General features: G+C 38.4%; 1 protein-coding gene across 1 annotated transcript in view; it reads right to left on the bottom strand.

Annotated features, from left to right (window-relative positions):
• The window catches only part of LOC306647070 (olfactory receptor 7G2-like), a gene marked incomplete at both ends in the record, with an annotated part of 87,778 nt that extends 65,388 nt beyond the window's left edge, over window positions 1-22,390 (bottom strand). The window contains 2 exons of the mRNA XM_079116103.1: window positions 22,118-22,231; window positions 22,347-22,390. Coding sequence (XP_078972229.1) covers window positions 22,118-22,231; window positions 22,347-22,390 — 158 coding nt within the window. The remainder of the gene's footprint in view (window positions 1-22,117; window positions 22,232-22,346) is intronic.
• Between the last annotated feature and the right edge of the window lie 580 nt (window positions 22,391-22,970).

Below are 22,970 nucleotides of genomic sequence, written 5' to 3'. Positions count from 1 at the left end.
TCCCTTCATTTTTTCTACCTGATGATCATTCCCAAGGATAGTTTTAGTACATTAAAGAATTCCCTGATATTTTCATTCATCATGGAAGGGTTGGTCCCTTTCTTTGCTCTTTCCTCAACTGCCCTGACACACTACCAATTTCTGAGGAAGAAATACGGCCACCTATTCATGACATTCCATGAAGAACTCAATAGGAAATGTCACTATGAGAATCTGATAAGTGAAGCCCTGTTGTGGGCACTTCATTCTATCCATTTCTCATTATGAAACATCCCCCACAGGTTCTTCCCATTTCATTTAAGCAAAATTCAAAAACAATTCATATATTCAAGGTATACAAAGTGATGGTAGGAGATATATATACACATTCAGAGTGTGTGAGACCAATGTTACACCACATGGTAATGCTGTCATAGCATCTTCCCCTTGAGCACCGGGAACATTTCTCTAAAAGAATGCTATACTTGAACCCTGATTAACTTGTGTGTTCATCTTATAATATTTTATTTTTTGAATAGTAATAAATCATTCATATGTTCATTGGTTTTATTAAATATGTATCTATATCATGTACTTTTACAGTTAGCAGATTATTAAAAAAATGATATATCACTTAACAGAAGAATTTATCAAAATAAGAGAATAATTCACTTAAGATAGAACAGAGAATCCCATAATGAGTTCCCTGAATTTCTTAGAATTAACTGCTAAAGGACATGGCTTATGATACTAGGGGATAGTTTTATGAGCTTCAACTATGGAGGCACCATTTTCTAATCTTTCCTCAGATTCACATGGATGGATGTCTTCTATCTGCTAACATTAATTTCATGGGTAGAGATTGATATATTTTAAGGCAAGAAAAAAACTAGGGGTTTTGTTCGGGAAGAAAATATTAAAGATGCACAGGAAAACTATGAAGTCTGAGTCATCATTTAAGAAGGTAAGTTCTGCACTATTCAGAGGCATAAACAGAGCTATCAGATGTATATCAGATATGTCAGAATATCTGAACACAAACCCAGTCTTGGTCTCTGTGGATCTCATATTCAAGTTGTAAACTCCTCATGCCTCAGTGTCCTCATGGATTAAGGAGATTGATACTAACAACTCACGCATGCAAAATTTGGCAAGACATTCAGATGAGCTGAAGCATGCCAAAGTTAGGGAACTAGCACTATGGAAAACAAAATTTGAAATTTCATTCTGGCCTTTTGAAGATATCTTTGAATAATTTTGATTGAAAGAAATGCCTTGTCATTTGTCTCCTTCTCAGCACTTTCCACATAAAAGAGGGTTGGGAGTCAATCAAATTTATTTCGATAAAGGGAGTTGAGGGAAAAGAGGAATGATTAAAAAGGGACAGAGGGAGAGGGAGTAGAGGAAAATATGCTAACGTTCACTTGAAGACACAGTACTCATGATTTATTTTTATTTGTTAGGGTACCCATGATTTATTATTATTTTTTAGTGTTCTTAAAATTCGTCATACATTTCCAGGGTGGTGCATGACTCTAATCTCAGTGACTTGACACGTTGAGGCAGGAGGATCAGAAGTTCAAATCCAGTCTCAGCAACTTAGGAAGGCTCCAAGCAACTTATGTAAAATCCTGTCTCTAAATACAAAATTTAAAAAAGGGCTCAGTGGCTAAGCATCCTGGGTTCAGTCCCTGGTACAAAAAAAAATCATCATATATCAAAACCATCCAGAGGGCTTGTTGAATCATAGACTGCAATTCCTCCAACTCCATTTAAAGAATTTGCCTCTCTTATGAAACAAGGGCTAGAGAATGAAAATAATTCAACATGTATGAGTCTAATAATTTCCCGAAATTATTTATACTCTGAGGGCTGCCTCTGTCTCCTGAAGGAGATCTATGTTCTACAGGATCTACAGGTTTCTAGTGCTATCCATCTCTTATGTCTTTTTCTTCTGTGCACAAATTGTTGCTTTTTGTATATTTTCACAAGCCTGCAAATTTTATATTTTTTCTCATTCACTTATTTTTTTAATCATATGCCACCTATCACCACAGAGAGATGTTCCCTAAATATGCAATGCACTCCAGAATTCCATGTATATATTTCTATTACACAGCATAAAATACTTCTGAAACAAAAATCATATCTGTTTATTGCATCCTCAGCATTTTGCACCATGTGTGATAAAGATAATTCTCAATAAAAATGATGGTGAATAAATGAGTACAGGGAAGAATGTGAGGAAAATTTAAAAAAGAAGGAGAGAGAAGCCGAGGGAAGGATTTCAATGTTCACTGGGGCTTTCATTTAAAAGAGAAACCGTGAGGAGAAGTTCTCATGTACAACTAAGTAGAACAAATAAAATTTAAAAAAAAATTAAAAAGTTAACGTGAGGAAGTTTGTTGAATCATGCACTGTTGTTCCTCATCCAGGAGCTCATTATCAGTAGGTCTGCTGCCAGTCCACAGATCAGCATTTCCCACCAGTCTCTAAGTCATGCTGCTGCTGCGTGGGCCCAGGAATCACAGCTTTTCTTGTCATGTCGCCCATCTTTGGCTTTAGATTCATCTTTAGCATGGAACCAAGAAACAATACAGCTGGTTTAGAATTCTTGCTCCTGGAACAGACAGAGGATCCAGCACTGCAGTCACTTGTCTTCAGCCTCTTCCTGTCTATATACCTGGTCACCAACCTGGGAAAACTGCTCATCATCCTGGCTGTGAATCCTGACCCCCACCTCCACACCCCCATGTACTTCTTCCTCTCCAACCTGACCTTTACTGATATCTGCTTGAGCACAAGCACCATCCCCAAGATGCTGGTCAACATCCAATCACAGAGACAGAGCGTCTCCTACACAGGCTGCCTCTCCCAGGTCTTCTTTGTCCTGGCTTTTCTTGTCTTAGAGAACTGTCTCCTATCAGCTATGGCCTATGACCACTATGTGGCCATTCGTCACACACCGATGTACACCATCGTCATGAATCCTTCCCTCTGGGTGATACTGGTTCTGATCTCTCTGTGGATGCCCTCCTCCACACTTTGATGGTGCTGAGGTTGTCCTTCTGCACTGACCTGCAGATCCCCCACTTCTTCTGTGAACTAGCTCAGGTCATCGAGCCTGCCTCTTCTGATACCCTCATCAATAATAATTTGGTTTATTTTTTTCTCTATCATATTGGGTGGTAGTTCTCTGTCTGGAATCATTTTCTCACATACTGAAGTTGTCTCTTCTCTTTTGACAATGCCACCACCTGGCAGAAAATATAAAGACTTTTCCACCTGTGGGTCACATCTCTTAGTCGATTTCTTGTTCTATGGCACAGGTTTTGGTGTGTATTTTAGCTCTGTAGTGACTAAGTCATCCAGGAAGACTGCAGTGGCTTCAGTGATGTACACTGTGGTCCCTCAAATGCTGAATCCCTTTATCTACAGCCTGAGAAACAGGGATGTGAGGGAAGCCTTGAGGAAAATATTAAGTAGAATAACATTCTTCAGGTGTTTGTTGTCATATTTAAGCCAGTTTTCCAAAGTACATCCAGTGAACAATTTTACACTCTCATGAAAAATTTAATGTTGTATTTGTGAGGAAAACAATTTTTCTGTGGAGAAAGAGGCCAGTTTTGGATGAGATTTTATGGTGTTTTTTGTTTGTTTGTTTGTTTGTTTGTTTGTTTGTTTAAACCAATGAAAGAGAAAGCAAGCAGGTAGGGGTAAAGATCCCTACTTTCCAACGAAGAAAAAAACTTCTCAATGTCATCTCTCCATGTGTGGAAATAAAATCTCAGCTGAACATGATAGTCTGTCATTTGAGCAGGAGGCAGAGAGGGTGGCTCAAGGAAAAAAACCTTCAGCACCACGCTTGTGGACAGCTCCCTGTCATTCCCCCATGGTCTTCCAGAGCAGAACTTCCCCCACTGGTGCCCACAGAGCCCTGCAGAGGTGAGTTGCCTGAGGAACATGTTCATAATGCAGGTTCATTGATCTCACTCAAGGACTATTGAGTTGGAATCTTTGTGGAGATTTCTGAAGAAATGATTCATAAATAAGCCCTATGTAAGGATCTGAGGCCCACAAGTCTGAGAAGATTACGTATTAATATTTCATGAACAAAAGAGAATGCATTTGCAGTAGGTAATGTGCCTCAAATAACATAGTACCAAGTGTCATACACTTAGTGTATAAAACTTACCTGTAGGCTTAAATTTGTTGTAACATAATAAAACATACATACAGACCACCAGTTTAAAAGTAAAGATAGAATAGGTATAAAGAATCCTCCAGTTACATATTCCTTTCTCCTCTTCTTATAATCAGCTCCATTAAAATTTATATTTATTATTTTCAATATTATTTGATTTCCCTGAATCCTTTGACATTGATAGTCATTGGTCATGTGTGCTAACACACTGGCATTGTCACAAGATTCAACTGTGTGATTTTATCATCCTTATAGGTGAGCATGCAAAATTTATTACATAAATTTATTAAATATACTACATACTAATGTATATACTATATGCATACATACTACATATACACATACTATATACATACTAATATACATATATACATACTAATATACGTAATATGCTATACATACTATACTAAACCATCACTACTCCATGAAGTTCACCCATTAAATAGCAGCAATAATATTAATAGTAAAATTAATCAATATGGGAATAATAACAGAACAATGATGGCAATATTTGATGAAGTGGAATTCACCACAAAAACTTAGCTTTCAATAAAACTATTTCTTTTGGCCTCCTAAGTTATGAGACAGACATCATTACACTATGTAAATGTGTGATTACATGAATGCTGTGAATCTATGTTGTGCACAACCGTGGAAAGGAAAACTTGTAACCCAATTGTGTACAATGAATCAAAATTCAGTCTGTAAAATAAAAAATGAATAAATAAGTAAATAAAATTTAAACATAAAATATTCTGTCTTTCTGAACTTGTTTAATCATGCAATATCTTTTTAAATGTTTTCATTAGTACATAATGCTTACTCATAATATGAGGGTTCGCTTTTATGTAATCATACATATAAGAATCATAATTTGCCACATTTGAGTTCTGAGTATTTCCACTTCTTCTCCTTTCCTGCTTCCCCTCCACTCTTCTGGTCTGCTTTCTATTTATTGGTTGTTTTTTAAACTAGTGCTTTGAAGATATACGTAAACGTGGAATTCACTGTGGTATATACACATATGCACAAAGCATAATTTGGTCAAATTCATTGTGCAGTTTCTTCCTTTTCCCTTCCCTCCTCCTTTCCCTTGAATTCTCTTCCTCTACTCCACTGATCTCTCTTCTATTTTCTTGTAACTGCACACCACTCCTCTTCTTAGTTTGCTCTAGCTTTCACATATGAGAGAAAAGATTTGACCTTTGACTTTCTGGGTCGCACTTATTTCAGTTAACTTGATGTTCCCCAGTTCCCTTAATATATCAACAAATGCCATTATTTCATTCTTATTATGATTTAAAAAACATCACATGTATATACTATATTTTCTTCTCTATCAATCTCTGCACAGACAACTGGTCTGAGTCCATAATTTGTCATTGACACCCACACTAAGAGGCATCAAATCTACCTATGATTAGGTCATTGGTAAGTGTTATGTGCACTGCAGTTATGTTATTTTTCCAAACAATTTCTATTGGGGTAATGATCTGAAACAGGGCACAGGCTTCCTTAGCCAGGACTACATGGATTGAGTCCTGAGATACAAGCTTTTATCTCCTCTGTCCTTGATAACTTTGATATTGAAATTTTCAAAGAGAGCTGAATGGGACCAAGTTGTGATTGGATTAAAGTTTACTTTTCACCACTGCACTGGGAGTGTAGCTCAATATCAACTAACAACCATCATGTTTGGGGCAATGAATTCCAATATTATTATAACTATAATGCATTAAAAAGCACTTAAAACTTGTATGAACGACAAAGGAAAAAAGGCATTTCAATAGAAATAACAAAAACAGGTATTACAAAAAAAATGGGAACGTACATTGTCCATGTATCTAAGAAGACATTCAAACTCAAAATTTTAAAAAGGAAACTTAATGAAATAATATTTTACATGCACTAGATTTTTAAGAGTGATGAAAATGAGCTGGTAACTATTTATATCACAAGAAATGCTCTCAGGAGTGTAAATTTGTTCAACCACTTAAGAAAACACTTTGAAACCACCTAAATTAGAAGAGCTGCTCTAAAATACACAATAACTCCACTCTAAGGGCAACAATATTGCTTATTTCCACCAGAGGACATGTGCAAGATTACTCAAATATGTTGACTCATAATATTCCAAAATGTGGACTCTGATATAGTTCAGTGGTAGTGTTTGCATACCATGTACAAGGCCCTGGGTCTGATCCAAAATACCATTTAAAATAATGCACAAAGAACAGAAAGCTTGCCACTGAACATCACATCAACATAAGGCAAGATAAAGGTACTTTGAAAACATTTTTAGTTCTAGATGGATGTAATAACTCATTTTTAATTATTTGTTATTATGTGATGCTGAGGATTGAATCCAGTGCCTCACACAACTATGCAAGCATTATACCACTGATCAACAAATCCAGCACAGAATAATTGTATTTTGATTTCAAAATGAAGAATGTAAAACTATACAGCATTAAAAGAAATTAACTGTTGCCTCATCAACAGCAGGTTTGAATCTCAAAGTAAAATGATTCAAAAATAATAATAAATAGAATTCATACACAAATGGACTTGGAATTCATCAAAGTCTTTAGTTCAAAATGAAGCAATTTTTTTAGTAGGCATATCTAATAAGTTTGGCAAGGATACGTGGAATTATGATTTTAAAAAACAAACATTTGAGTGATGGGATGTAGCTCAGTGGTATAGAACTAGCCTAACACGTATGAGGCTTGGGACTCAACCCCAAGCACTCCAAACACACAAACAGAACAAATAAGAAAAATTATTATATGCATGTATGAATATGTCCCAATGAACCCCATCATTGTGTTTAACTGTAATCCATTAATAAAAATATTTTAAAAACAAGTGAATGACTTGTGATCTTACACATGTGATCTTACATAATCAACTACTGGCAATTTCTTAGGATTCAGAATAACTGAACAATGCTTTTTTATCTTTCTATTGAGATTTATATGTCCATTATCATTATATATAAAACTGGGATTCGTTGTGATATATTTTACAGGCACATAAGATAATTTGGTCAGTTTCATTCCACAGCACCTCCTCTTTCTCTCCTTCCTCCACTTACCCTGGACCCATCTACTTCTCTTCTATTCTACCTTCTCCAAAAGAATATTTATTAAGGGACAAAGCAGAATTCACCAAAAAAACTTAATATTGGACAGTATAGAGAATGAAATGAATGGAGAACTCTTCAAAAATCCTGTTTGCTCTAAATCAATGATTTATATGTATGTTTTCATTATATAACCCCAATTTTTATGTTTCAGATAAGTTTTATACACCAAAAAAATAATGTGTGAACAAGTAAGTTGGAACCAAGACCTTTTGTGTTGCATATTAGAAATACATTGCCATCGGCAATTGAAATATTTATGTCTGTATTTTCAGACTTAAAGCAATATCTGAATCTCACACAGTACTTATTTGTAAAGCATATACTTGCAACATATGCTCCAAATATTCAAACTTAGTAGTGTGGGCGGATACCAATGACCATGCCATATGAATGAATTCTTCACGTGACCCACAGCCACAAGTGTTTCGTAGATAGAGAAGCTCCACCAAGGAAGACACCAAGTGCTGAACACTTTTCCTTATGCCTAAACAGAAACACTTGCCCCTGTGACAGGCTCCCAAATTCTCCTGTGAGAATTACATTCCTTAAGCTCTATATATGGAGAGAGAATTCTGACTTACAGACAGCATGTTCTCATTTCTGGGAAGTGAAGGCCCTTAATCTTGCCTGTTGCCATTTTCTCTCACACTCTTTTAATTTTTTACAGCTAAGAGTGCACACAGGAAAAAATGGAAGACTTTCTCCATATGAAAATAGTTTAACACACAGGGAAAAACTTAAAAGTTTTACATTAGAGTTCTAAATTGTCATTTGGACAAATTCTAGAAACCTGGTTTAATTATGATGAAAACAACCTCTAAAATGGTTTTCTACCAAATATTTTTTCCAAGGTCCCCTTCATGTTTTTGTTCCTCAGGCTGTAGATAAAGGGGTTCAGCATGGGAGGGAGTATAGAATACATCATTGAAGTAACTGCAGTCTTCCTAGAGGACTCAGAAACTGAGTTAAGGTATACCCCAAAACCTGTGCCATAGAACAGGAAAACAACTAAGAGATGAGATCCACAGGTGGAAAAGGCTTTATATTTTCTTCCACCTGATGGCAATCTCAAAAGAGAACAGACAATGTGAGTATAAGAAAAAATAATCCCTTAAAGAGCACTACCACCCAATATGACAGAGCAAAAATACATGAAGATATAATTGATGAGGGTATCAGAAAAGGCATGTTTAATGACTTGAGAAAGTTCACAGAAGTTAGGGATCTCCAAGTCTGTGCAGAAGGACAGCTGCAGCACCATCAAAGTGTGGAGCAGGCTATTCACGGTGCTGAAGAACAGAGAGATCAGAACCAGCATCTCTGCAGATCAGATTTACAAAAAACTCTTGAGGACAAAATACCTGGTCTCTGCCCTAGGTGCAAGAGAGGAAAACATTGGGCTAATGAATGCAAGTCCAAAAGAGACAATCAGGGAAATCCCCTTCCGCCACATCAGGGAAACGGGAGCAGGGGCCTGCCTCAGGCCCCGAAACAAGCATATGGGGCAATCAGTTTCATTCCAGCCAACAGCAGCAACAACAATCCATTTCAGACCTCAGTAGAGCAACCCCAGGGAGCTCAGGATTGGACCTCAGTTCCACCTCCCATGTCGTATTAACTCCTGACATGGGCCCTCAAGCCTTGAATACTGGAATTTTTGGCCCATTGCCCTCAGGTTATTTTGGCTTAATTTTAGGAAGAAGTAATTCTACCATGAAAGGTTTGCAAGTACTCCCAGGAGTTGTAGATCAAGATTTCTTGGGAGAAATTAAGATCATGGCTAAAACAGATAACAACATTATTACTGTTACTCAGGGAGAAAGAATAGCACAGCTGATACTGTTACCATTAGTTCCAACCAAACACCCAGTTCAAAATCCTAGGAGAGGAAATGGAAGTTTTGGATCCTCTAATGTATATTGGGTACAACACATAACTGATCAAAAACCTTCTTTGACCTTATGGCTAGATGGCAAGTCCTTTACAGGTCTAATAGATACAGGAGCAGATGTGACCATAATTAAACAAGAGGATTGGCCTTCTTCTTGGCCTACCACAGAAACTATGACTAATCTTAGGGGTATTGGTCAAAGTACAAATCCAAAGCAGAGTTCTAAATACCTCACTTGGAGAGACAAAGAAAACAACACAGGTCTCATCAAGCCTTATATCATACCTCATTTGCCTGTTAGTTTGTGGGGAAGAGACCTATTATCTCAGATGAAAGTAATCATGTGCAGCCCCAATGAAACGGTTGCTGCCCAAATGCTATCTCAGGGATATACACCAGGAAAAGGGCTAGGAAAGGCTGAAAATGGTATTTTACATCCCATTCCCAATGTAGGACAGATAGACAGAAAAGGCTTGGGAAATTTTTGATTTCGGCCATTGACATACCTGCACCCCAACTGTGTGCAGATCCAATAACTTGGAAATCAGATGAACCAGTTTGGGTTGATCAATGGCCACTAACTTCTGAAAAACTTGAAGCTGCTCGAATGTTAGTGCAGGAACAGCTAGCAGCTGGACATATCATAGAGAATAATTCTCCTTGGAATACTCCTATATTTGTAATTAAGAAAAAATCTGGTAAATGGAGATTACTACAGGACTTAAGGGCTGTCAATGTCACTATGGTGCCCATGGGAGCCCTGCAACCAGGGCTGCCATCTCCTGTAGCCATCCCTCAAGGATATTTTAAGGTAATTATTGACCTCAAAGACTGTTTTTTTACTATCCCTCTACATGTAGATGATCAAAAAAGATTTGCTTTTAGTCTACCATCAATAAATTTTAGAGAACCTATGAGAAGATATCAGTGGAAGGTATTGCCACAAGGAATGGCTAATAGTCCAACCTTATGCCAAAAATTTGTTGCTCGTGCCTTACAGCCTATTAGAGATTCTTGGAAACAAATGTATATTATTCATTACATGGATGATATACTCATAGCAGGACAATCAGGAGAACAGGTATTACTATGTCTCACACAATTTAAACAGCAGCTGACTGCAGTAGGACTACAAATTTCTCCAGAAAAAGTTCAGCTACAAGACCCTTATACTTACCTAGGTTTCCTGCTCAATGGGCCTAGGATTATTAATCAAAAGGCAACAATCAGGAGAGATCGTTTAAATACACTTAATGACTTCCAGAAGCTTCTAGGTGATATAAATTGGCTTCGACCATATCTTAAATTAACCACAGGGGAGTTAAAACCATTGTTTGAGATATTAAAAGGAGATCCTAATCCACAATCATCCAGGACTATATCTCCTGATGCATTAGCTGCTCTTAAAAAGGTGGAGGATGCTATTGCAGGTCAATTTGTTACCAATATTGATTATTCTCATCCCTTAATGCTCATTATATTTAATACTTCCATCACTCCAACTGGTCTTTTCTGGCAAGATAATCCTATTATGTGGATTCATCTTCCTTCCTCACCCAAAAAAGTGCTATTGCCTTATTATGATGCAGTAGCTGATCTGATTATCATGGGGAGAGAAGATTCTAGAAAATATTTTGGAATAGAGCCATATAAGATTATTCAACCCTACACCCGATCTCAGGTCAATTGGCTGTTACAAAATACTGACACCTGGCCTATAGCTTGTGCGTCATTCACAGGTGACATAGATAATCATTATCCACCAAATAAATTGGTTCAGTTTTGCAAACTACATCCTTTTGTGTTCCCTCGTATTATTAGAAGGGAGCCCTTACACAACACTCTTGTTGTCTTTACTGATGGATCATCCACAGGAACAGCTGCTTACACCTTCCTTGATAGAACTGTCACTTTCCAGACAAAATGTACATCTGCCCAACTTGTTGAATTACAGGCTCTTATTGCAGTTTTATCTGCCTTTCCCAATCAACCCCTTAATATCTACACAGACAGTGCCTACTTAGCACACTCAGTGCCACTCCTTGAAACTGTCTCTCAGATCAGACATGTTTCTAAAACAGCATCACTGTTCCTTCAATGTCAGACACTTATCCATAATAGAGGGGAGCCTTTGTTTATTGGACACATCAGAGCTCACTCTGGCCTCCCGGGGCCATTAGTTCAGGGCAACAGAATTGCTGACACAGCCACCAAAATGGTTGCAGTAGCTTTTTCAGATAATATTAAGCAAGCTCAAGACACTCATAACCTACATCATTTAAATGCCCGCTCTCTTAGGTTACTCTATAAAATCACTAGGGAAGAAGCAAGGCAAATAGTAAAAGGCTGTACCACATGTGCTACTCATCTACCGGTTCCACATCTAGGAGTTAATCCTAAAGGCCTTGTTCCTAACATGGTGTGGCAAATGGATGTTACTCATTTTTTAGAGTTTGGTAATCTAAAATATATTCATGTTTGCATAGATACATTTAGTGGATTTATATTGGCTACACTTCAGGCTGGAGAAGCAACGAAACACGTAATTGCCCATCTATTACATTGTTTCTCAGTCTTGGGCATACCTAAACAGATTAAAACAGATAACGGCCCTGGATATACAGCAAAAACCCTCCAAAAATTTTGTGAAAAATTACAAATTCAACATGTCACCAGAATTCCTTATAATCCTCAAGGCCAAGGAATGGTTGAGAGAGCACATCTCTCTCTTAAAACTACTATTGATAAAATAAAAAAGGGGGAATGGTACCCAATCAAGGGTTCTCCCCGTAATATACTCAATCATGCTTTACTCATTCTCAATTTTTTAAAAATGGATGATGATGGGAAATCTGCTGCTGATCGTTTCTGGCACCCAGAATCTCAAAATCATTTTGCCATGGTAAAATGGAAAGATCCATTGGATGGTTCATGGCATGGTCCAGACCCAGTCTTAATCTGGGGTCGAGGTTCAGTCTGCATCTTCTCTCAGAAAGCTGATGCAGCCAGATGACTGCCAGAGCGCCTTGTACGCCAAGTTAATGAAGTTACCTCCTCCAGGGATAAAAATCATCCCTGAGAGTCTTTTCTTTTCCTTCCACAGGAATGAACAAAACATTGCTTCTCTGGATGATGGCTGCCTGTTCACTGCTCTCCTACAGCCATGCAGGGTTTGAGGACCCTGCTAAGGCTCGTGAGTATTTACTGGAGCTCAAAAACAAACCATGAGAAGTGCTGCTTCTATGCCAACAAGTCAGGAATCGTTAAGAACAAGATCAAACAGCTGCAAGAAGACCTAGAAAAACGCCGACGAGCACTGGCTGATAATCCACTATGGACTGGATTCAGTGGACTCCTTCCCTATCTCCTTCCCTTCTTAGGTCCCCTCCTTTTCTTGCTGCTAGTCATATCTATAGGTCCTTTGATATTCAACAAGATTATGGCTTTCATTAAAGCTCAAATTGAGGCTATACAGGCAAAACCTATTCAGGTTCATTACCATCGGCTGGAGATGATGGATTGTGATGGTGCAACATTTGATCAATATTAGATCCTAATAGACCATCACCCCTGTGCGCTGAACTGGTCAGCCAATGACGGGTAAGATTCGTGGGAGCGCATACCAACCTAAGACAGGAAATGAGGGCAAGAGCCTCATTATCCAATGGCGGGTAAGGATGCTGCTCTGGCACGGACAACCTAAGACAGGCGCAGTTCCCGAGGGATTGTCACTCCAGCTCTATAAAATAAAAAAGGGGGACCTGTCCGGAGCCGGCAGGTCACCGCGCCCTGCCTTGCCTCAAGGTCAGGCGCTTTGACTCATGGTCACGCCCCCTGCCGTGCCTCATGCTGAGCTAAGATGGCGCCTGCCGGATGCTGGCGGGGCGTGCCATTACCTGTTTACACACCTGTCAGACTATACCAGGTGCATCACACTAGATTGCGTGGTGCTTCATGATTGGACAATTACACTTCCTTATTGGAGTTCTGGCGTGAGACTAGTCTTGCCTTCGCGCGCTTTACTCTGATTGGTTTCTGTACTTTATATTAACTGTGTTAATTCTTCTAATAAACGAGACTTGATCAGGCATTTGTCTTGTCTCCATTTCTCGTGTCTCTTGTCTCTTTCAATCCCAGCACCCCCCTCCAGGTACCCGTTGATGTCCTGCGGGCCGGGGCACTTCCCTCTGCTTATCTCCCCTTCCTTCCAATCTCTCTCCCACCTTCATTCTTGGACACACTCATTCATCCCAACTAATACTTAGACCCACACTCTGAATGAAATCCGACTCCAGCGCATGCTTTGTAAATAGCTGTTTCATAGCCCCGAGGTCATCAGTGCTATCACAGGTCCTGTCCTAAAACTTCACGGCCTTGGTGCAATGATGGGAAAGGAACAGACCAACATCGGCCAGCACCTGCTCAATACCAGGAGTCCTCACGGTGACATTTCTTTTTGGTGCATTTTGTGTGCCTCAATACAGGCATCTGTCATGTTTCCTGCCTCAGAGGGAACATGTCAGTGGGACAAATCAGAACAGAGGACAGAGAGACAGAACACCCCTGCAGTTATAAATGCGAATTTGAAGGGCAGCATATTTCCTGTGTTCCCTCCCTCATGGGAGACTTGGTCATGCACAGAGGAAAGGAACTCAATATTCAGGGCATTAATATTCATTTGGCACAGACTTAACACAACTGAAATGAATTAAATGATGAAATGAAATTAGATGTATGAATCAATATATGCACTGAAAATTTACAACAGAGTAAAAATTGTATGATACAGTGGGCTCTTCAAGAAAAAAAAATGCTTACACATTTATCAAACCTCTGCAGAGATGTTTTTGTCCATTGTGCTCTATCTAGCATAACAGAAGGATAGAAAATAACAATTGAACAACTAAGTACCAGTCAACATTATCCAATTCACACAATTCTCCATTTTAACTTTAGATCTTATCATTGAAACAAATAAAACACGTGTATGTGAACTCATGTGATCATACAATCGTATTTCTTTTTTCCCAGTATAAATGGTTATAATTTATCTAGCACATCTATGTGATTCACTCATGGCTTTATTGTATTTCTTACTATTCTTGGACAAGTAATTGTATGATTTTTATTTTACAAAGTTCTATATGACAAGCATCATTTGTTCATGTCCTGTTACAACTGACATCCTTGTTTTGTTTTTTTAAATTACTGTTGATAATTTCATTAATTTTAACTACCAGAGTTTTCTCCTATATTATCACATCCCAATTTATTTCTCCACATTCTGCCTAATTGATGATATGCAGTTTTCCTTCTACCCTACCTATACACATGGATACATATAAAATATGAGACAATGCACAAGAGAAATTGCTGCAGTGCTCATGCTTCTGAGAAGAGACGATGAATGAAGTTAAATATGTAAGGATGCCATCAGTACATATAATTTTAATTAAAAAATATGAATCTGATAATAGTGGGATATCAGTATTTGTAAGTTTGGGAAAGGGTGAATGGTAGTATATTTTAAATGACTTTAGCACTCTCTCTCTCTTTCTCTCTCTCTCTCTCTCTCTCTCTCTCTCTCTCTCTCTCTCTCTCTCTGTTTCTGCCACAATTAAAAATACTCTATGGTTCTACAATGAGGAACAGGTAGACAGGGAAGAAGCTTCCTGAGTCTATCTATGTCTGTGCATCCTTCCCCAGAGTCATCCAGTAAATCCACATGACACTCACATTCTTCTGTAAAACAAAATGTAGGAGAGGGTGATAGAAAGATAAGGTGAAGCTGACCAACATGTCTCCCCACCACCACACAAGGGCAAGCAAATGCCAAAGAAGATTTTCACATTCATCCCTTTTGAAAATGGGAAGCTTTGTGCTCAAGAAAAAAATGTTTCTTGTCATTTCATACACAGAAGAGACCACCAGAAAGAGAGGTATGTCAAGCAACTTTGGTACCAAGAACATGTGACAATAGTGGCAGACAGCTAAGCACAGAGTTCCTGGGAGTCCTGGACTTGACAACGCTTAGGATTTTTCCTCACAGATCCATCACCAGGATGAAACTATACTGAACTCCTGCTTCCTTCCCATTGTCTACGGGACTTCAAGTTACCTGGCTGGCACCATTGTGGAGTGATGCTGGTCATCTCCCCTGGATGTTGGATGGACACACAAGGTCTGTCCTCAGGAAGGCAGAGGGACAGAGTGAGACACTGAGATCCTGCCAGAGACATATATTCTGAGGTGATTTCCAGGACTTGTCTCCTGACTGGTCACAGTGTATTTGCTGTTTCCTTGTCCCTGGGGACCCAATATCCAAAGCTCCTTATTAGACAAATGCATTATTGTTAGTTGGATCCTATGGCACTGCAAATCCTTAAAGGCCAAGAATCTGAAATGATAGAATTCAGTACGACTGAGTCCCCTGCTCTGCAAAGCCAAGTTGCTCATTCACTTCTCACCTCCTGCTTCTCTCAGACACATTTCACACAACTCACATCACACACATGCACATACCACCCTTCTCTCACTTTATCCCAGACTTTTTTTTTTCATTAGTAGAAGCAATGGCTTTTCTGAAACCTGATTCTAGTTTTATATGTGGGTATACACATCACATTTTTAAATATAGCTAAGATAATTTTTTAAAAAATTAAAATGCTCAAACTTTCTCTAGGAATCACTGAATGTTTCTTGAGCCTTACTCTTCATTCTGAGCATTTAGCTCATCAGATCCTAATCTACAATCTGTCAAACATTCTGACCATAACTGATACAGACATCTGGATTAATCCTTTTTAGAACTTCGTAAACACGTTTTCTATTTCATCAGAGTAGTGCCTGGTTATATTTTATTTCATATGAGGGAAAATAAATAAGTTCAACCCATGAACTTGTGACTCTTGATTTTTTATAGAGCTATGGAAAATTAAGATAGCTTCTTCAACAAATGGTGCTGGCAAAACTGGAAATCCATATGCAGTAAAATGAAATTAAACCCCTATCTCTAACCCTGCACAAAACTCAACTCAAATTGGATCAAGGATCTATTAATTAGACCTAAGATTCTTCACCAAATGGAAGAATAATTAGGCCCAAATCTTCATCATGTTGGCTTAGGACCTGACTTCTTTAATATGACTCCCAAAGCACAAGATATCAAAGCAAGAATCAACAAATGGGATGGAGTCAAACTAAAAAACCTTCTTCTCAGCAAAGGAAACAATCAATAATATGAAGAGAGAGCCTAAAGAGTGGGAGAAAATCTTTCCACATCCACTTCAGGTAAAGAGCTAACCTCCAAAATTTATAAAGAACTTAAAAAATTTTACACAAAAAACACAAAGAACCCATTCAAAAAATGGGCTATATAACTGGACAGACACTTCACAGAAAAAGATATACAGGAAAGCAACAAATATATTAAAAGTGTTCATCATCTCTAGTAACTAGAGAAATGGAAATCAAAACCATCCTATGATCTCATCTAACTCCAATTAGAATGGCTTTCATTAAGAACATGAGCAATAATAAATATTGGCATGGATGTGGGGGAAAAGGCACACTCATACATTGCTGGGGGAGTTGCAAATTGGTGCACTCACTCTGGAAAGTAGTGTAGAGATTCCTCAGAAATCTTGGAATGGACCTTCCATTTGCCCAGTTATCCCACTCCTCAATTTATACCCAAAGGACTTAACATTAGCATATTATAGCAATGCATCCACATGAATGTTTACAGTTTCTGCATTCACAATAGCTAGATGGTGAAACCAACCTAGATGCCCTTCAATTGATGAATGGATAAAAAAATAACTGTGGTATACATACACAGAGGACTAATACTCAGCCGTGAAAGGAATAAAATTATGTCATTTGCTAGTAAATGGATGGAACTGGAGAATAACAAGCTAAGTGAAATATGTCAATCCCAAAAAACCAAAAGCCAAATGTTTTCTCTGATAAGTGGATGATGATACATAATAGGGGGGTAGCAGGGAGTAAGAGAAGAATGGAGGTACTTTGGATTGTGTAAAGGGAAATGGGGGAGAGAGTGTGGGGCAAGGAAAGATGGGAGATGGAGATAGACATTATTACCCTATGTCTATGTATGATTACACTAATTGTGTGAATTTATATTGTGCACAACAACAGAAACAAAAAGTTGTACCCCATTTGTGTACAATGAATTAAAATGCAGTCTGTAAAAATAAAAAAAGAAAGATATTAAAAATAAAGTTATGTGTAAAGAAATAAATATTTTAAATCACTATAGGTGGAATACCTAGTTCAGCCTCTGACTCTATGACCTGAACAAAGATATGGAGTTCAAAGAGTTGAAACCATTTATCAAACACCACAGATCTAGAAAGAAAAGCAAAGTAAGGTAACGACCCCAAGAATTTTAACTTTTATTTTATCGGTTTCTTTGAGAGAACCTTGATGACAGAAGAGTCAGGCATTCTGTCTCACCAGGATTCCTGTCACATTGCCTTATTCTAAAACCTAAATCCATAGAAAAGGGCACATCATGGCTCAAAAAATATCCTACCACAGAGTTTCCTTAAGGCCTCCCTCATGGTCCTGCTCCTCAGGCTGTAGATAAAGAGGTCAGCATCTGAGGGACCATGGTGTACATCACTGAGGCCACTGCAGACTTCCTCGGGGAGTCAGTCACTGCAGAGCTAATGTACACACCCAAACCTGTCCCAGAGAACAAGGAGACAGCAAACAGGTGAGACCCACAGGTGGAAAAGTCTTCGTATCTTCCTCTCACTAATGGAATATTCAAAATAGAGGAGAAAATTTGAGTATAAGAACAAATTATTTGAGAGGGAGAAATTCCACCAAATAGGACAGCTACAACATACATCAGGATGTTATTGATGAGGGTGTCTGAACAGGCCAGATGATGACCTCAGTGAGTTCACAGAAGTGGGGGATCTACAGGGTTGCGCAGAATGACAGGTGCACCTTCAGACTGTGCAGGAGGGCACTCACAATACTAATGATGAGGGAAAATAAAATCAGTCGATCACAGAGGCCGGCATTCATGATGATTGTAGAACTGAGAGCTATACATAGTCACATGGCAGTCATAGGCCATTGCTGCAAGAAGACAGTTTTCCAAGACAGCAAAATCAAAGACAAAGCAGGCCTTGGAGAGATATCCTGAGTAGGTGATGCTCTGATCTGGCCTGGGATTAGCCCAGTGGTAAACTACTTGGCTAGCATGCATTAGGCCTGGGATTCAAACCCAGCACCCCACACACAAAAAAAGGAAAGAAAAACATTACACCCTTGTATGAATATGTCCCAATGAAACCCATCTTTGATATAACTGCAATCCACTAATAAAAACATTTCTACAATAAGCCAATGATTTCTACAAAAATGATAGAGCAGTTGCACATCAACTACTGGGCATTTCATAGGATTCAGAATGACCCAACAATATATTGCTTTCCTTTTTTATTGAGTTTCATTGGAGTATTGTAATTCTACAATATTAGATTCATTGTGATACATTTTTACAATGACATAACACGATTTTTTCAGTTTCATTCTACATTATCTATGATCCTGTGCTTGAATGTTCACCAGCAGCTTTGTGGACTGGTAATGATCTGCATCACACGAACATTCTATTAGGAGTATATATTGGTTCAACCACTTAGAAAAGCACTTTGGCACTTTCCAAAGGAGAAGAGTTGCTCCTATATACACAATAACTCCACTCCAATGGTAAAAATCTTATTTATTTCTACTAGAGGACTTGTGCAATATTACTCAAATATGTTTACCCATAATAGCCCAAGATGTGGACTGGGGATATAGCTCAGTGGTAGTGTTTGCATATCATGTAGAAGGCCCTGGGTCTGATCCAACACACCATTTAAAATAATCCACAAAGAGCTGAAAGCTTGCCACTGAACATTGCCTCAACATCAGGCAAGATAAGTGTATTCTTTTGTTTTAATTAGTTATACATGACAGTAGAATGTGCTTTGATACATAATATATAATGGAGTATAAGTTCTCATTCTTCTGGCTATACATGATGTCGTATACCACCAGTCCTATAGTTATATATGCACATGGGGTAATAATGTCTCATTGATTCTACTATCTTTCCTATTCCCATACCACCACCCCTACCTTTAATCACCTCCACCTAATCTAAAGTACTTCTGGTCTTCCCTAGTTGTGCCACTTTGAGAATTAGAATCTGCATATCAGAGAAAACATTCAATTTTTGTTTTTTGGGGGGATTGGCTTATTTCCCTTACCATGACGTTACCCAGCTCCATCCTTTGACCAGCAAATACCATAATTTCATTCTTCTTTAGGGATGAGTAATACAACTCTATTTTTAAAAATATTTTTACATTAGATGGACACAATACCTCTTTTTTGATTCATTTGTTTTTATGTGGTGCTGATGATTGAACCCAGTGCCTCACACATGCTAGTCAATTGCTCTACCACGGACCTACAAACCCAGCCCAAGATAACTGTATTTTGATTTCAACATATACAATGTAAAACTATTTGGCATGAAAAGAAATTAATTTGTGTCTAATCAACAGCAGGTATGAATCTCAAGGTAAAATGATGCTAAAATAATATAAACAGAATTCATACAGCAAGATTCAAATCTTTAGTTAAATGTGAGACAAGATTTTAATAAGCCTATATAATAAATGTTGCAAGGATGATAAACACATGATGTTCAGGACTGGGAGTGTAGTTCCCTAGTAGAGCACTGGCCAAGTACACATGAGGCCTCAATTCAATCCCCAGCTCCTCATGCAAAAAAAAAAAAAGAAAAGAAAAAAGTAAAGGGAATTAAGAAATAAAGAAGCAGAGCTATTATATCCATGTATGAATATGTCCCATGAACCCCACGATTGTGTATAACTGCAATCCGCTAATAAAAACATGTTTAAAAGAAGCAAAGGAGTTCTACAAAAAATTATAGGATGTTGCACAATCAACTACTCACAACTTCATAGGATTCAGAGATATTGAACAATATTTTACTTTTCATTAAGTTTTAATGGTACAATATAATTCTACATAATATTTGGTTGCATTGTAATATATTGTAACAAGCACATAATATAATTTGCTCAGTTTCTTCCCAGGTGAATACCCTTTTTCTTCTTTCCTCCCTTTCTCTAGCCCCATATTCTTCTCTTTTCTTTTGTTATCCTAAAGAATATTTTCTAAGTGATGAAAACAGAATTCAGCAAAACCTATAATATTACAGAGCACATAAATACATATGAATGGAGAACTCTCCAGAATATTCTCTTTCCTCTTGATTCACTTATTTGTATGTTTTCATTGTATTACTACAATTTTTATATTGCAGGTAAGTTTTATACACAAAATACGTAATGTTTCAATAAGCTAATTCTAACCAAGACCTTGTAGGTTGCAAATTACAAATACATTGTCCTCTATTCTTGGAATATGTTTTCAGACTTGAAACAGTGTCAGAATCTCACACAGTACTTATTTTAAAAGCACATACTTGCAACATACTGTCCACACATTCATATTTAGCACTTTTGGGAGGATACCATTGAACATGCAGTATCCATATAATCCTCGGGTACTCACTTCCACAGGTGCTCTGTGCACACAGAAGCTCAGTTGGAGCTGTCCACAGATGGTGGTGCTGAACACTTTTCCTTGTGCACCAACACCAGCTCCTGCCCAACTGACAGTCTCCTACAATCACTGGTCAGAATTCCATTGTTTAAATGTATATGTGAGAGATCATACTGACTTAGGGACAGTGTTTTCTCCTTTTTGGAAAGCGATGACCCTTAATCTTGACTTTTTCAATTTTCTCTTCCACAGTTTTTCTTTCATTATTTTTTTAATTATTTTTTATACCTAATAGTGCCCACAAAAAAAAATGGAAGCCTTTCTCCTCAAAAAAATGCTTTAACTCACAGAGAAAAACTTAAAAATTTTACATGAGAGTGCTAAATGGTCATTTAGACATATTCCAGAAACCTGGTTTAATTATAATGAAAATCACCTTAAAAATGATATTCTTCCAAATATTTTCCCCACAGCCATCTTCATGTCTTCATTCCTCAGGCTATAGATAAAGGGGTTCAGTATTTGAGGAACAACAGAGTACATCAAAGAAGCCACTGCAGTCTTCCTGGAGGACTCAGTAACGGAGGAGCTAATGTACACACCAAAAGCTGTCCCATAGAACAAGGAAACAACTAAGAGATGAGATCCACAGGTGGAAAAGGCTTTATATTTTCTTCCAGCTGATGGCAATCTCAAAAGAGAAAAGACAATGTGAGTATAAGAAAAAATAATTCCAAACAGAGCACTACCACCCAATATCACAGAGGAAAAGTAAATCAAAATATTATTGATGAGGGTATCAGAACAGGCAGATTTAATGACTTGAGAGAGTTCACAAAAGAAGTCAGGTATCTCCAAGTGTGTGCAGAAGGACAGCTGTAGCACCATCAGAGTGTGGAGCAGGCTATTTATGCCACTAATGAACAAAGAAACCAGAACTAGCAAGACACAGAAGGAAGGATTCATGATGATGGAGTACATCAGTGGGTGACAAATGGCCACATAGCGGTCATAGGCCATTGCTGTGAGGAGACAATTTTCCAGGACAAGAAAAGCCATGAGAAAGAAGACCTGAGAGAGGCAGCCTGTGTAGGAGATGCTCTGACTCTGCGCTTGGATGTTCAGCAGCATCTTTGGGATTGTGCTTGTGCTTATACAGATGTCTGTGAAGGACAGGTTGGAGAGGAAGAAGTACATGGGTGTGTGGAGGTGGGTATCAGACTTGATGGCCAGGATGATGAGCAGGTTCCCAAGCACTGTGACCAGGTACATGGACAGAAAGAGGCTGAAGAGAAGCAGCTGCACTGCTGGATCCTCTGTCAGTTCCAGGAGGAGGAATTCAGAAACAGCTGTTTGGTTTCTGGGTTTCGTGCTACTGATGAATCTAATGTAAACGAAAGGTGACCTCTCAATAAAAGCTAAGGCTCCTAGGTTCTGAACAATAACCACATCCCCTGGGAACTTGTTAGAAATGCTGATACCTAGACCCCACTACATACTTCCGGAGAACAAGCTCCAGGGACACAGTCCAGCAATCAGCCATTTCACAAGCTCCTCCACACATGAACACATGAGAACGTGTGCTCAAGAAAAACTCTCTTGTTCATTTTGAACCTACAGGAATAATGAAATCCTTCCCTTTACTTATCTCCCCTTCCTTCCAATCGCTCTCCCACCTTCATTCTTGGACACACTCACTCAGCCCAATTAATTCTTAGGCCCACACTCTGAATGAAATCTGACTCCAGCACCTGTTTTATAAATAGGAAAAAAATCATCAGATATTTCAATAGCCCCAAGGTCCTCATCACTATCACAGGACCTGTCCTGAAACTTCACAGCCTTGGTGCAATGATGGGAAAGGGTCAGACCAACATGAGCCAGCACCTGCTCCACACCTGGGGTCCTCAAAGTGACATTTCTTTTTGGCACATTTTGTGTGCCTCAACACAGGCATCTGTCATGTTTCCTGCCTCAGAGGGAACTTGTCAGTGGGACAAATCAGAAAAGGGGACAGAGAGGCAGAACATCCATGCAGTTATAACTGCAAATTTGAAGGGCAGCATATTTAGTATGTTCCCTTCCTCATGGGAGACTTGGTCATGCACAGAGGAAAGGAAATC

Source organism: Sciurus vulgaris (genome assembly GCF_902686455.1).
Source record: "Sciurus vulgaris genome assembly, chromosome: 16".
In the NCBI taxonomy this organism is placed as follows: domain Eukaryota; kingdom Metazoa; phylum Chordata; class Mammalia; order Rodentia; family Sciuridae; genus Sciurus; species Sciurus vulgaris.
This window is presented reverse-complemented; position numbering and strand designations above follow the sequence as displayed.